The 13,745-nt window shown below is 35.4% G+C and overlaps 1 protein-coding gene across 1 annotated transcript in view; it reads right to left on the bottom strand.

Moving 5' to 3' along the window:
* Window positions 1–13,745, bottom strand: part of LOC127946941 (polypeptide N-acetylgalactosaminyltransferase 18) — a 39,624-nt gene that overhangs the window by 5,522 nt on the left and 20,357 nt on the right. Inside the window, exons 3-9 of the mRNA XM_052543778.1 lie at window positions 13,239–13,405; window positions 11,508–11,691; window positions 9,558–9,755; window positions 8,830–8,944; window positions 5,584–5,769; window positions 3,904–4,041; window positions 2,764–2,859 (exon numbers count right to left, since the gene is read on the bottom strand). Coding sequence (XP_052399738.1) covers window positions 2,764–2,859; window positions 3,904–4,041; window positions 5,584–5,769; window positions 8,830–8,944; window positions 9,558–9,755; window positions 11,508–11,691; window positions 13,239–13,405 — 1,084 coding nt within the window. The remainder of the gene's footprint in view (window positions 1–2,763; window positions 2,860–3,903; window positions 4,042–5,583; window positions 5,770–8,829; window positions 8,945–9,557; window positions 9,756–11,507; window positions 11,692–13,238; window positions 13,406–13,745) is intronic.

Below are 13,745 nucleotides of genomic sequence, written 5' to 3'. Positions count from 1 at the left end.
CTGTTCAAACTTTTTGTGAGGCACCTTGAGAGGCAAATCTCTGTGAACACAAAAGCTGAAGAGGCAGCGAGACACATAAAACAATTAATCATTCTTTCACAATGGAAACAATGCACGTCCTTCGGGATCCTTTGATGAGCAATGGAACTGTGACAGGAAGGGATGGAGGGTTAAAATGGGACAGGAAATAATATAAGAAAGAATAAAAATAAGGACTCATTTAGCACTGTTTCAGCTTGAGGAAAAGCCTGCTTTTTCACTTCTTGACAGATTTATGGCTGTTGTATGGGAACAATGCTCCTCTTGCCCAATGAATGGGAGATACACACTGAAAGAAAGAATGAACATGTCTATGCTCCATTTCTAACATGTGCAAATCCCCGAGCAACTGCTACGGTTAGCTGAGGTATTGTCTAACGGCCCATTAAAGATAAAACAAATCCAGCACCACAAGTACAGAGACGGCGATATATTGCTCACACCCTTATTTAAAGTCTTCTTCCCGTTTGGTATTTTTTCCGTTCTCGTTGGTGTTTATTGGTTGATCTGATGTGGATTTATTTAGCTGTCTCTTGGATATCCTAATTAAAATACCTTGTTGTTGATCTCATTTGTCCTTGTACGTTTGTACCTCACCATCCCTTAACAAACAGATTCTAAAAAGTTTAAAATCAGCAAGAATAGAAACTGAAAACATACGGCATCGCTTGGCACCACTGTGCCGTTTCCAATAAGATAAGTGGAAGCACACACGCATATGAATTCAGCAGGCATGTATAAGAGACCCAGCTAAGTAGTTAAAATCATGCTGACAGTGCTGTTCTCGGTCTTTCCCTCCCTCTCGCTCTCTCTCATTTATATTTCTCCGTCACATATTCACATTCTACAATTCTTCCTCATCTAAATGAAGCCCCTGTGGTGGTGAAACAACCCTCCCTGGTTGTGTTCGAAGTCATTGATCTTTACTGAAATTCATTATAGTGACTATAGCCCAGTCTAAATCCGAAATCCCCCGGAGAGAGGCAATCCTTTATGTAGAAAGTTCCCTATTTTGACAGTATTTTTAGCAGGATATTGCTTGTTGTGAAACCTGGTTGTGTAATACACTAGGAATAAGGCAAAAAAAAAAAAAAAAAACAGACTGGATTGCCTTGAGCAGCCCAACTGTTCAAAAATTCATATTTCGGGCCTCAGCACAAAATAATGAAGAGGTTTTCTGCAATACAATGACGGTTTAATGGGTTGCAATAAGTTGACAGTGTATAACTGTGAACCACTGAGATCAATTGTGACGGGAAGATGGGAAAGCTCATACAAGCCAAATCTTCATAAAATAGAAAACTTCATAGAGGAAGAAATGTCTTTTAACTCACATTTTCACAATGAATTAAACAACTCAAGTGTGCAGAGGCTTTTTTTTTTTTTTTTTTTTTACAGAAGATGGGAATAAGGATGAATGATACAGCTATTAAAATTCAATGTTTATATTTTCCAATCTTTTGGTATCTCAGTACTTATGTATTTGCCTTTAAATGGTTTAAAAAACAATTTTTTAAACCAGACAACCGTAGTTGCCCAATAGATTTTAAATCTAAAAGCTACAACTTTTTTGTACTTTTTTTCACTAAACAAACTGAAGGAAGAATCATACTAAAATGAATATGCCAAATGTAATTAAAACTTTTGTGCAGTGACAAACAGCTTTCAAATTTGTCATTTTGTAAGAAATTCAAACAGTACCGTTTTGTGGCTCTTTACTGTGTCGAGTCAGACACTAACAGTGCTAATACGCTAAGCTAAAGTATTGTCTAACAGCCCATTGAAAATAAGAACTTAAATGTATCTCTATATTAGCACAGACACACACACACACACACACACACACACACATATATATATATATATATATATATATATAGAGAGAGAGAGAGAGAGAGAGAGAGAGAGAGAGAGAAAGAGAGAGAGAGAGAAAGAGAGAACAACTGCATAAAATTAATCCATACTCCAAAATGCTTAACCTCTGTAGATTGCAGGAATCATATAAAATATTTATTAATTATTCATATTATTATAAAATAAATAATCTTACACTATATATATATATATATATATATATATATATATATATATATATATATATATATATATAGTTATATATTTAGTTTAGTTTTATACTTAGTTTAAGCAAAATATCGGTAGCACTTTATTTTACAGTCCTGTTCCTCATGTACATACTATGTACTTATTATAGTAATTACAATAACTATGTAATAACTAGGTATTAACCCTGAACCTACCCCATGTAGTTACCTTGTATTACCAGAACTTTCTTAGATAAATACACTGAAAGTACACTATAAGTACATGTTAGTACACGTACTGTAAAATAAAGTGCAACCAAAATATCTAATATTTAAACATTTAAAAACATATGGATTTTTATAATTTATAAAATAATGATATAACAACACACATGCTCTAAAACACTTGATGGGTGTACAAAGGTGATGCAGGTTCAAGTAAGCTTGTAATGTTTTCTTGTCCTGTTTCACTCATTATTTCCTGTTCTTGATCTCTAGGCCAAAATTAAGTTCTTAAAAATGTTTAATGTCACATGCTGTGTAGATATGGTGAGAAACATGGAAGGAGAGAGCATGAGACACGATGAAGTCAGACATGAAGAGTTCTATATGAATGAATTACACATGCTCTGAGGAATGAAAAAGGATGAAAGCCAGAAGGTGCAGTGGACTGGACACTAACCTGAGGCGTCAGGCCGTGGCAGATGTACAGGATGGGAATGTTGTCAGAGTGGGGACCTTGATCCACACACAGATCCGGCCTCAGGCTGTTCCTGAGCTACATGCAAACACACACACACAAAGATGCAATATATGAACCGGCACATCAGACCCATTTCACACTGCAAATCCGCAGAGGAGAAGATGGATTAAGAACGCAAAAACCATCTTTCTTCCTCTGTCTGCTAATAGCCAATGTGCGTGAAAATGCCCTGGAGCTCAGCTTTGCTTTGTCTTCACCATGGAGCTGTTAATTATGCTATTCCACAAAAGAATACCAATTAGGAAAAGTGCTCTGCTGGCCCTGCATCGTGATAAATGAAGAAACGGCAGGCCTTGAGTAAAAAAAAATATATTTAGTATAAACTCAATATTTTGAGAAACAATATAATCTATTAGATTTGTCTCTAAGTGCTAATAAACTGCAATGAGCTATGTCAAACTAAGTGAATAAATTTGATTATGGTATTATATTGTTATGCCTTTAGAATGGATAAATATCTAGATATGGATTTGCAAATTTCATAAAGAAAAAGAAGGTAACGGTGTTGACATTTGAAGACCTAATAAGTGAAAACAAAACAAGATAAAATTATAACAAATGAGTGAGACTCGTCTTTGAAGAGCTCACTTCCTGAAAGCAGGATGATGAGAAAGTTTTTTGTTTTTTAATTTATGGAATAGCTAATTACTTTAAAAAGGAGGGTAATAGAGCAGATGCATAATCAACAACTTCCAAGTCTTTTTTTTTTTATAAACTCATTCTGTCAACTAAAATCTAAAAACATACACAAACGTTCAAAGGCTATGCTAACCTAGGCTGTTTTTATTTGATTAGAAATATAATATAATAAAATAAGTAATAGTAAAAGTAATGTTTTGAAATATTATTGCAATTCAAAATAATTGTTTTAGATGTTAATATATTATAAAATGTAATTTATTTCTCTGAATTCCAATGTTGAAAACAATAGTTCTAATTAATATTTTTATGGAAACCATGAAACATTCTTTTAAGGATTCTTTGATGAATAGAAATGGAATCAGTTTTGTATGTGGACCTTAAAGCGAAGAAGTTATTTGACGAAAAGTGGATACTCACTACACCATAAGCGACTGTCTCTGAGTAGGTTCTCATCTCAGAGTAAATATTCTTCAGGAACCAGCTGAAGGGTTTGCAGCGGAGTCTCTCTCTGAGAGCTTTTCTTTCTCTGATATCACCAATATCGATCCCTGAGTCCTGCACACACAGACAAACACCCAGAAGCACATGCAGTCATGAGAACACAAGAATTCAACAGCAAGAACATGATGCTCAGGAATATGATATGAATAAAAGCTCTTATTGAGTCAATGTACATTTATCTCGGTCCTTCATGTTCAGGCCAGTGGTGTAGCAAGTCAGCCTCGGGCCCATATGCAAAAAATATATATGACGGTCCCGTCTCTGTTTCGATTTTAAGATATTAACATTTTTATTAAACATTTATTAAAAACAACATCATGTCAGTTCTAGGATCAGAACTAGAACTATATATGCGCACCTCCATCATTATGACTTTTCATTGTAGATCTATTTCAAAAATAAAAATGAAAATCGCCAACTGATTCGACTCTGGCTTTAGAATTTCAGATGCAATGCTTAGCCCGAGATTATGCCAGTTGCAGTTAGAAATTAATTATTTATTCACAGACTTTTTTAATGCACATTTTTTATTCCTAATAAATTTACCATGAGTTTCTTTTGTAAATATGATTCCATCACATTTGATGTGGATTGCAACTGTACGAGTTACATTCTGGAGACTGTATACCCTGCATACCCAGACTCTACGCCCCTGGTTCAGGCACTTACAGTGACTTCAAATGAAGAGATGCTATACTGCGACATTTCAGGGTGTCATGGGAAGAATATGTACAGCTCAAAAGTGAGAGCTCATTTAAAAGCCCTAAAGACTAGCTTAAATAAGTCAAGGTCTTTACATCTCAGCCCATTACATCTTCACTTAAAATGACAAACAGCATGTCTCCTTTAATTTCCATTATATTCATATACTAATGTAGAAATGAAAACCACTCAAGGCTGTGTGTTACAGAAAACATGGTTAAATATGTCTGTTGTTAGGTAAAACAAGTGCATAAATCCCTTTTAACCATGGTTAAAAAACACAGTAGAGATTGACTTACAGTGGCTTTTTTCTTTTCTAAAACAGTGACAGCTGAAATACAATAAAACTAATGTGCAAAGGATAATTAAATTGACTTATGGTTGCAATTTAGCATAGCCTACTGATATACAAATACATATCTGACACTTCAAGTGGAAATGCTTCAATTTTGCATTCTTGCAAGTTCATTTATACACTACTATTTAAAAGTTTGTGATCAATATAACAGTAAAAATTCTTTTTTTGAAAGAAATTATTAGTTTTATTCCACAGGGATTCATTAAATCAAAAATGAAAGTTTGCTATTTCCAAGAATCCTGTAAAAAAAAAAAATGTAGAGGCACAACTGTTTTCAACATTGATAATAATAAGAAATGTTTCTTAAGCACCAAATCAACATATTAGAATGATTTCTAAAGGATCTTGTGACTCTGAAGACTGAAGTAATGATGCTCAAAATTCAGATTTGCCATGACAGGAATAAATGACATTTTAAAATATATTAAAATAAAAAAAATTACTATAAATTATAATAATATTTCACAATATAAATTTTTATTACTGTATATTTTCAAATAAATGTAGCCTTAATAAAACATAAGGGACTTTAGCACCTGTAGAGGAACGTTCCAGGCCATATAAACGTGGCTCTTGAACTCGTCCATCCACACCTCGGCCACTCTCAGAGCGTTCCTGCGGACGTGATTTGCCAGGTCCTCTGTGTAGGGCTTGTGTGCACGCTCAATATGAGCTATTCTGGAACAGGGCATGACCTCCACGCTTCCACCGCACAGCCATACCTGAGTACACACACATCAATGTCTTGTGTTTTGAATTCTGACAAGGATGCAAACATCCATTGCATCAGGCAGTCTACAAATACATTATATATTTTTTATTACATATAATATATACATTATATTTTAGATATTAGATTATATAGGTGACATGCCAGCGTGCTGCACTTTATTCAGACATTGACACCCAAACACTTTCATCCAGGCCTGGTTAAGTGAAATGTGAAGTGCAACATCTGGCTGAGGCATATGTCAGGATCATTTCAGTGCAGCTGAACTGAATATTTAAAAGCATCCAGTTTGCCTCAAACTAAAAGCTGGTTTATCAAGAGACCCTGGTGGTGTATTTTGTATCTGATTATTTGTATGAATGGGAAAGGGGGGATCGTATTCATTCTGGTCTGCTTGTTTGGCAGGATTTTAACGCTGTGACTCATTGGGCGGGATTCAACTGGAAGTGGACAGATGTGTGTTGTTCCTATTTGCCAGGAGAATGATTCATATGCATAATCATTGAAATCAATCCCAATGATCCATGACTGAGCCGTCTGTTCTCCCGAAGCATTAAAAAAATCATTTCTCACATTTGCATACAATACCTGCTGCAGACAGAGATATTCAGTCTGTAATCTGTCACAAAGAAGCAAATTTCACAAGCATGAAATGAGAATCAAACCGCCGTTATATTGTCTCTAAACATCTAAGAAAATCAAATTTAATATATTTTCTACTTTATTGTTTTAATTTAAATGTTATGATTTTTTAAAAATAATATTTAATTTATAATGTATACAAAAGATTCTTGTTTCATTCTTAAAACGAATATATATATATATATATATATATATATATATATATATATATATATATATATATATATATTCTTATTACATGTATCATCTGAAAATATTATTACTTTTATAATAATAATAATAATAAAAACAAGTGGAAAAATTTTTTCATGATATATTCATAAAAATATGATATTATTATTATTAATATTATTATATGAATAATGTTGCCTAATATTAACTAATATTTGAACAGGCCTAATGTACAATACAATTTAATGCTCCCCTACCTTGCCCAAATTAATTACCAATAAGCATGTCACAAAAGGGAAGTTACTGACAAAATCAATATTCTTTACCTGGAACCACAACAGACTACAAATAACACCAAGCTGACATCTGACATGATCAAAGACAGATTTCATTCTCAGTCACTGATAAACAGAGCCCTTTCGAGAGAGCTAAGAATAGAAGAGAACAGATGCATTGACCTTTTATTGAGCATGTCTTTCTAAGTGAAAAATAACTCCCGTTAACACATTGTCAATGAGGGTCAGTGCCTCCAGCATGAGTTTAACTGAAAAGGTGTACTTTAAAAAAAACTGTCCATATCTTCAAAACATAACTGCAGTATAGAAGTAATAATAATAATAATTGTTATATTATTATTATTAAAGCATAATAATAATAATAATTAATTACATTTATATAGCGCTTTTCTAGGCACTCAAAGCGCTTACATAGTCAGGGGCTATCTCCTCATCCATAATGTATAGTATTTCAAATAAGTTTTACTTTCAAAACAAAAATGCTAATTAACACAAACAGTATCTTACATTAAGTTTGTCTTACACAACTGGCAAATTATTTCATCTTGATTTAAGCAAAAAAAGAATAATTACTTAAAAGTTAAAAGTTACTTTGGATAAAAACATTTTCTAAATTAATAACAAATATAATCTCTGAAAACAATACTTAAAAATCAGATGCAAGATACTTTTCAATTCATTTGATCTTGTTTTAACAAGACAAAATATTGATTAAAATACATTTTTTTTGCAGTGATCTAAAAATGTAACTAACATTTAAGACCTGGTACCTTTGTAAATGATCTTCAGTGCTAACTAACTAAATAAAAAAAAACACGACAAAATTATCTGTGCTTTTGATTTAAATTTTTGTAGCAAAACCTAAACATCTGATACAATTAACTAAAATACAAATAAAATAATTAATTAATATTAGTTTTAGTTTTTTAGGTATTTTCACTGCAAACCAAAAAAAATAAATACTGATTTATTTAATTTATTTAATAATAATAATATATATATATTTTTTTAAGTGCAATAAGCATCTCTTGACTAAAAATGCAATCAAATTACAAATAAAATGTATCTTAATATCATGCCTGAACTACAGACCTTCAAAAACCTGCTGCAGAAATCTGGACAAACTTTCAGTTTTTTCCCCTCTATTTTTGGCAATGTCTGCAACATTTCAGGATTGCAACATTTGTGCGATGTTACGTTTGGAGATTCAGGGGCACAAAGGAGCTCAGAACATGAGTGTGTGGAATTAGGGTATAGAGGCACAGCTGTATGAACAGATGTTGAGACCCATTATCTCTACACATTACCAAATCCCACCGCACACATGGTGCCTGCCACTTCCTGAGACATTTTCATTTCCTCTCTTCTAATTGAGGCGCTGAGTGATGAAACCCAGAAAAAAAATCTATGCGTGTAATGGGGAGTTTGATCAGCTCGATATTGTGGAGTGGAGAGATTGTAACTTTGCTAGGCTAAATCACAGCGAGAGTGGCCGTGTGTCTTCTGTGGTGAGCTCCATTCACAGCCTGGGCTTGGATTCTGGCTGCGGAGGCTAATTACAGAACTGCTTGGTCTGATGGGAGTCGGCAGAGGTCTCGATGGGGCTCTGTACATGTGTAATAAGAGAGGTTAGGACCCCGCCAATTTGGAGCGAGATGTATGTTTGGCAGGTTATCATTAGTGAGCCGCAGAGAGTTCTACTTTAATTGTGTGCACTGACAGACACACACACACACACACACACACCGAGGTCTATCTGTAACCAGAGGCTGCAAGCCTCCACATATCCGTCTGCCCTCAAAGAACAACCTGCATAAAGCATCTTTTCATCAAATGAAACAGCATTATTCATTGACACGCGTCTGCTCGTCTACTCAAACTCCAGACATCCTGTCTCCTGCTGCACTTTCACAACTCTCGTCAGCAGTATGAATTTCTCTCACCCTGATCCCCAGCTCCACATTTTCCCCTCCATAAACTTCCATGCCTTCATCCAGTAGACCGATCTCCTCAAAATACTCCCGATCCACTACAAAGCAACCGATCAGAGCGGGGCTTCTGTTGAGAGAGGTGATACACATGGCAACAATGAAGTCAAATGATTTACTATGTTAACATAGTAGTACTTTTAGGAATTGTGTAAAGTCTAATCCAGGTTCTTGAGTCATCAATTAACACACAGGACATAAGTTATTAAGAGGGCATCTGTCAGGGTTCAAAACTATGACTAAAATAGTTGAAAGTGCAGAAAGTAGCTACACATTTGTAAGAATAACTTACGGCATTTACTTTACATTGTATATACTGCCTATATATGTTTGCATTTCATTAATATACATGTTCGACGTTTTCACTACATTAACGTTTCAAAATTTTCTTTTCATTTTTTGTTCTTCAGAAATTATATACAATTTAATCTTGTGTGTCTCAGTCTCAGTCTCTTAAGCCAAGAAAATATTATTTCTTCTCTTCTGAATTTTGTGGTTTCCTAAGATAACATGTCGCGATGTCATCTATATATTAGGCCTCTATAGCCTAAAATCATTTTTGGTTATTGTTTGGCATATAAGATCCATTGTAAGGGAAATTAAACTGTTAATTTTGTATTTTTCAAAAAAATGCATTTAGTGGTTTTTGTAGAGTTGATGGTGGTCGTATCTTGCGTGGTTACCTGATTGGAGCAGTTTGATTCTTCTGAGTCCACCAGGATTTGGGAGGGTTTAGATAGCGGCACCAAAGTTCCCAGTCGAACCCTTGAGCTGAGAGCGGATACTCTTCGATCTCAAATGTGTCATATTTAATGTTGTCGAAGGACGGCGAGACGACCCGGGTTCTGTCTTCTTTGATTCTGTGAAGGATTGGTTCAGCCCTTAGATCAACAGAAACAGAACATGCTTTCAATTCATGGCCAGTAGTTTTTGAATGGATCTTTCTAATTGGTCTCTTGAGAGCTCTGAAAACCCAGAGTACCATGTTTAAAGCAGTTCCTCCCAAGCCACTACAAGTGAAATGTGATTTTAACACTTGATTATTTAAGCGGATCGTAGTTTTCAATTTGGTGGGCAATGACTTCTCAGAACCAAACGATCTAAAACTTTAAAAGACCATCTCGAAAGTTGTGAAGACAGGCATTAGCGCTGCATTTGAACACGGAAAGTAGCCTCAGGCTAGCTAAAACCTGTGCTATCCACCCAAGAGAAACTTCCAAATGTATCTATTAACTGACAGAACGCAGCATACATTTCAAGCAGGAATAAGCTGAAATGCATAAGAAACACTTGGACTCCATCCAAGCCCTTTAGAGGTGTGTTTTTTCGACATGTTGCACAGAGAATAATTAACAGGTATCTAAGTTGACAGCTGCACCTAGCACAGTAATTGCAGTAGACAGGCACTTCTGCTCATATTCCTGCCCTAACACCCACAGGGAAGAACAGACATTTCCATCCACATGCACTGTAGGTCTCCTACATTTGAACAGTTACACTGGCTTAACATGTGATTTGTTAGGCAAGCAGGTATTTGAATTTCCTTTGTATTGGGGTCAAAAGAACAATAAAGGTAAAATATACAACAATCAATACAAACAATGAGCAAAAACACTATTACGCAGAAGGCCTGTTTACAGCAAATCTGAATTCTCAACATGTAAAAGGCAGCACAACTCGACTTTGAATGAAATGATTCATGTCTACGAGCTTCTCTGCAGTAATAGTTGTTTTCTTTGGAGGTTAGATCGATTTTCTATTTGTATGAAAGCCAAACGGAGAATGGCACTTTCAGAAAACGCTGCAAATAGTTGTGGTGGAAAACTTCATGAATATTTTGCATTCCCATGCTGTTTAGTCAAATCAAACGGACAACAGGACACACAAACGAGATTCCTTCAGAACCTTGGGTCTCATTCATGAAACACATGTGAGTCATTCTGTGCAAATATTTACATATACAGTACTGTCTTGTTCAATTCAATGTGCTAGTTTACATAAGAATGGTTTTACGAACATGACTATGAAAATTGTAGGGTCACACTGAAGGCATCAAGGGCTATTTGACCAATCAGGAGAGTGATGGGGTGCTGTGCCAGATGACCTGACCTCCACAGTCACCGGACCTGAACCCAATCCAGATGGTTTAGGGGTGAGCTGGACCGCAGACAGAAGGCAAAAGGGCCAACAAGTGCTAACCATCTCTCGGGGAACTCCTTAAAGACTGTTGGAAGACCATTTCAGGTGACTACCTCTTGAAGCTCATCAAGAGAATGCCAAGAGTGTGCAAAGCAGTAATCAAAGCAAAAGGTGGCTACTTTGAAGAACCTACAATATGACATATTTTCAGTTGATTCACACTTTTTTGTTATGTATATAATTCCACATGTGTTAGTTTATAGTTTTGATACCTTCAATGTGACTCTACAATTTTCATAGTCATGAAAATAAAGAAAACTCTTTTAATGAGAAGGTGTGTCTAAACTTTTGGTCTGTACTGTGTACACACACACACACACACACACACACACTTATATATTTATGTTTATAAATAGTTTTTTATATACTATAAACTCTAAATCATATATATAAGTACTGACAGCAAAATGACTTAAAAATCAAGAGTCACTGACCATCCAGCGCTGAACTCCACATGGGCATCAAACAGGGCCACGACAGGAGCGGTCGCAGCTCTCCAGCCGCTGACCCGAGAGCGAATCAAACCCTCCTGCCTGTCATGCTGAACCACTTTAATGAAGTCGGGTCGCTGCTGGTTGGTCTCATCCACAAACCTCTGCAGGTTTTCCGACAGTTCAGCTTTGCGTGAAGTGAAGGAAAGAGGGGGAAAATGGTTGAAAAATAGTCTCCTCATGCAATCAGAAAATTCATACCTCACACCTGCTTTTTACTAAAATCACTCAGTCTTGTGGCCTCTGAGAAAGTTTCAGTACTCGCCAGAAATTCACATTCAGATTTATTTCTAAAGCACTGAATAAAACAACAAGCATAGTTTGACCATACAAACAGTAACAAACAGACCCTGCTGACACATGTACCTGACTTTGATTACATTCTAATCCAAATCCGTTTATATAGTCTCCCCCTTCGACCTCTCAGGGTATTACTGACATGAACTGAAATGCTGCGAACATCAGACACTAATATTTGCCAGCGGTCTGTGATATTTGGAGTCTCTACCGCTGTCTGCTGGTGATTACTCCTCTCCCATCTGTCTCCCGTGCTGTTTGTTTTTATCAGAGAGAGACCCATCATCCTGTCTCACCATGGCAACCAGATGGTGTGACGTGGGGCCACTGTCAATCTGTGGGAGAATGAAACCTCTGCACCTCACGTTAACCACCCTGCCCCCTTACCATATCCCACACACGCCGAGTAAAAGGTCACTGTAGCATAACCACTGAGAAGTCATTATTCTGGAAAAAAGGAAATACTCTAGAGGTGACTGGGGGTAAATAAAAGCTTTTGCTTTCTGAATGGCCGGAGATGAAGCCACCTCAGTAGTGTACTTCACAGCACAGACACAGAGCCAGCAATAATCTTCCGAAAATAGCCATTCTTAAGCCAACAGTTTACACAGGGGTTTACAATCATTTTGATGTCTAGGACCAACTGATTTGTTTATCCCCTAGCAGGGACACAATTTAAAGGCAGTTTTATATTATATTTCAGTGGATAAATCCCTATTTATAGTGTGTGGAAAATAATTGCACTATATTTAAATATCTGTCTTTAGTTGTTTTTGTGTTTTTATAAAACTGATTAAATTAAATGACCAATCTTTAAAATATTTATTTGTTTTTAGTCTAAGTTGAACGAAATAATATCTTCAAAACCTCATTTAAAACATTTCATTTATTATTTTGACCTTAAGTTTTATTTTTACTTATTTATATATTATATATGAATTATATTTAATATAATGAATTATTATTTTATTATAATTACATCTTTAAAATATTATCAAAAATTGTGTATATCTTTAAAATGTATATATATTTTCATATATTTTTTTACCTTTTCTTGAAAATGTACTGTAATTCAATTCAGTTGTCTCTGTGATGCAATGAATTCGCTTGATTAAACAGATTCCTTTGTTTGTGAGAGAAGTTACTAGCGTCTAATGCCAAAGCATAAAACATTTAGTTGTGCATACAGGATACATGTACATCTGCTGCCCATAATCCCCTAGTGTTATCATGTTACAGACCTCAAATATTCTTTCCACATCAGTCCACATACATATGCATTATTCATCTGAATCTGTCATACAAGAATCAATCCCCTCTGAAGGTATGCCCCTAGCAAATCAAGCAAGCAGCGCTGGGGCAAAATCAAGCCCTCACCATTGTTGCTGTTGTCATCCACAAGGATAATCTCCTTGAGCAGGTGGGAGGGCGTCCAATGGATCACTGAATGAATGGAACGCAGGATGACCGACAGCGCCTCATTCACAAAGATGAAGATGATGCTGACTTGTGGTAGACTGGAGGGGTACGAGATGTTTCTGCACCTGCAGACGGTAAAAAACAACAGCACATAAATACAGACTTGAAAGAGAAGCCTTTCTAAGATTAAATATCTAAAAATATCTCTTTTCTTAAGTTTTGCCTTTAATCCCATTAATAATATTTGTGGCTGGACTTTAGTTTCAGTTTGAAGAGTCTAAAAGGAGGTTTTTATGTGTTTTATATTTCATAAAAATGAAAGTGGAAGACTGTTTTGATTTCACATAACAATTACACATCTGGAGGCGTTTAATTCCAGTTTGACACTTTGAAAGATGATGTCTGTGCCAAATTTATTATTGATCTGTCTCGTACAAATCCATATCCATATTTCTATTGTAATGT

This window comes from Carassius gibelio, chromosome A25 (assembly GCF_023724105.1).
Source record: "Carassius gibelio isolate Cgi1373 ecotype wild population from Czech Republic chromosome A25, carGib1.2-hapl.c, whole genome shotgun sequence".
NCBI lineage: Eukaryota > Metazoa > Chordata > Actinopteri > Cypriniformes > Cyprinidae > Carassius > Carassius gibelio.
The sequence above is the reverse complement of the archived record's forward strand: the minus strand, read 5'-3'. Positions and strand labels throughout refer to the sequence as shown.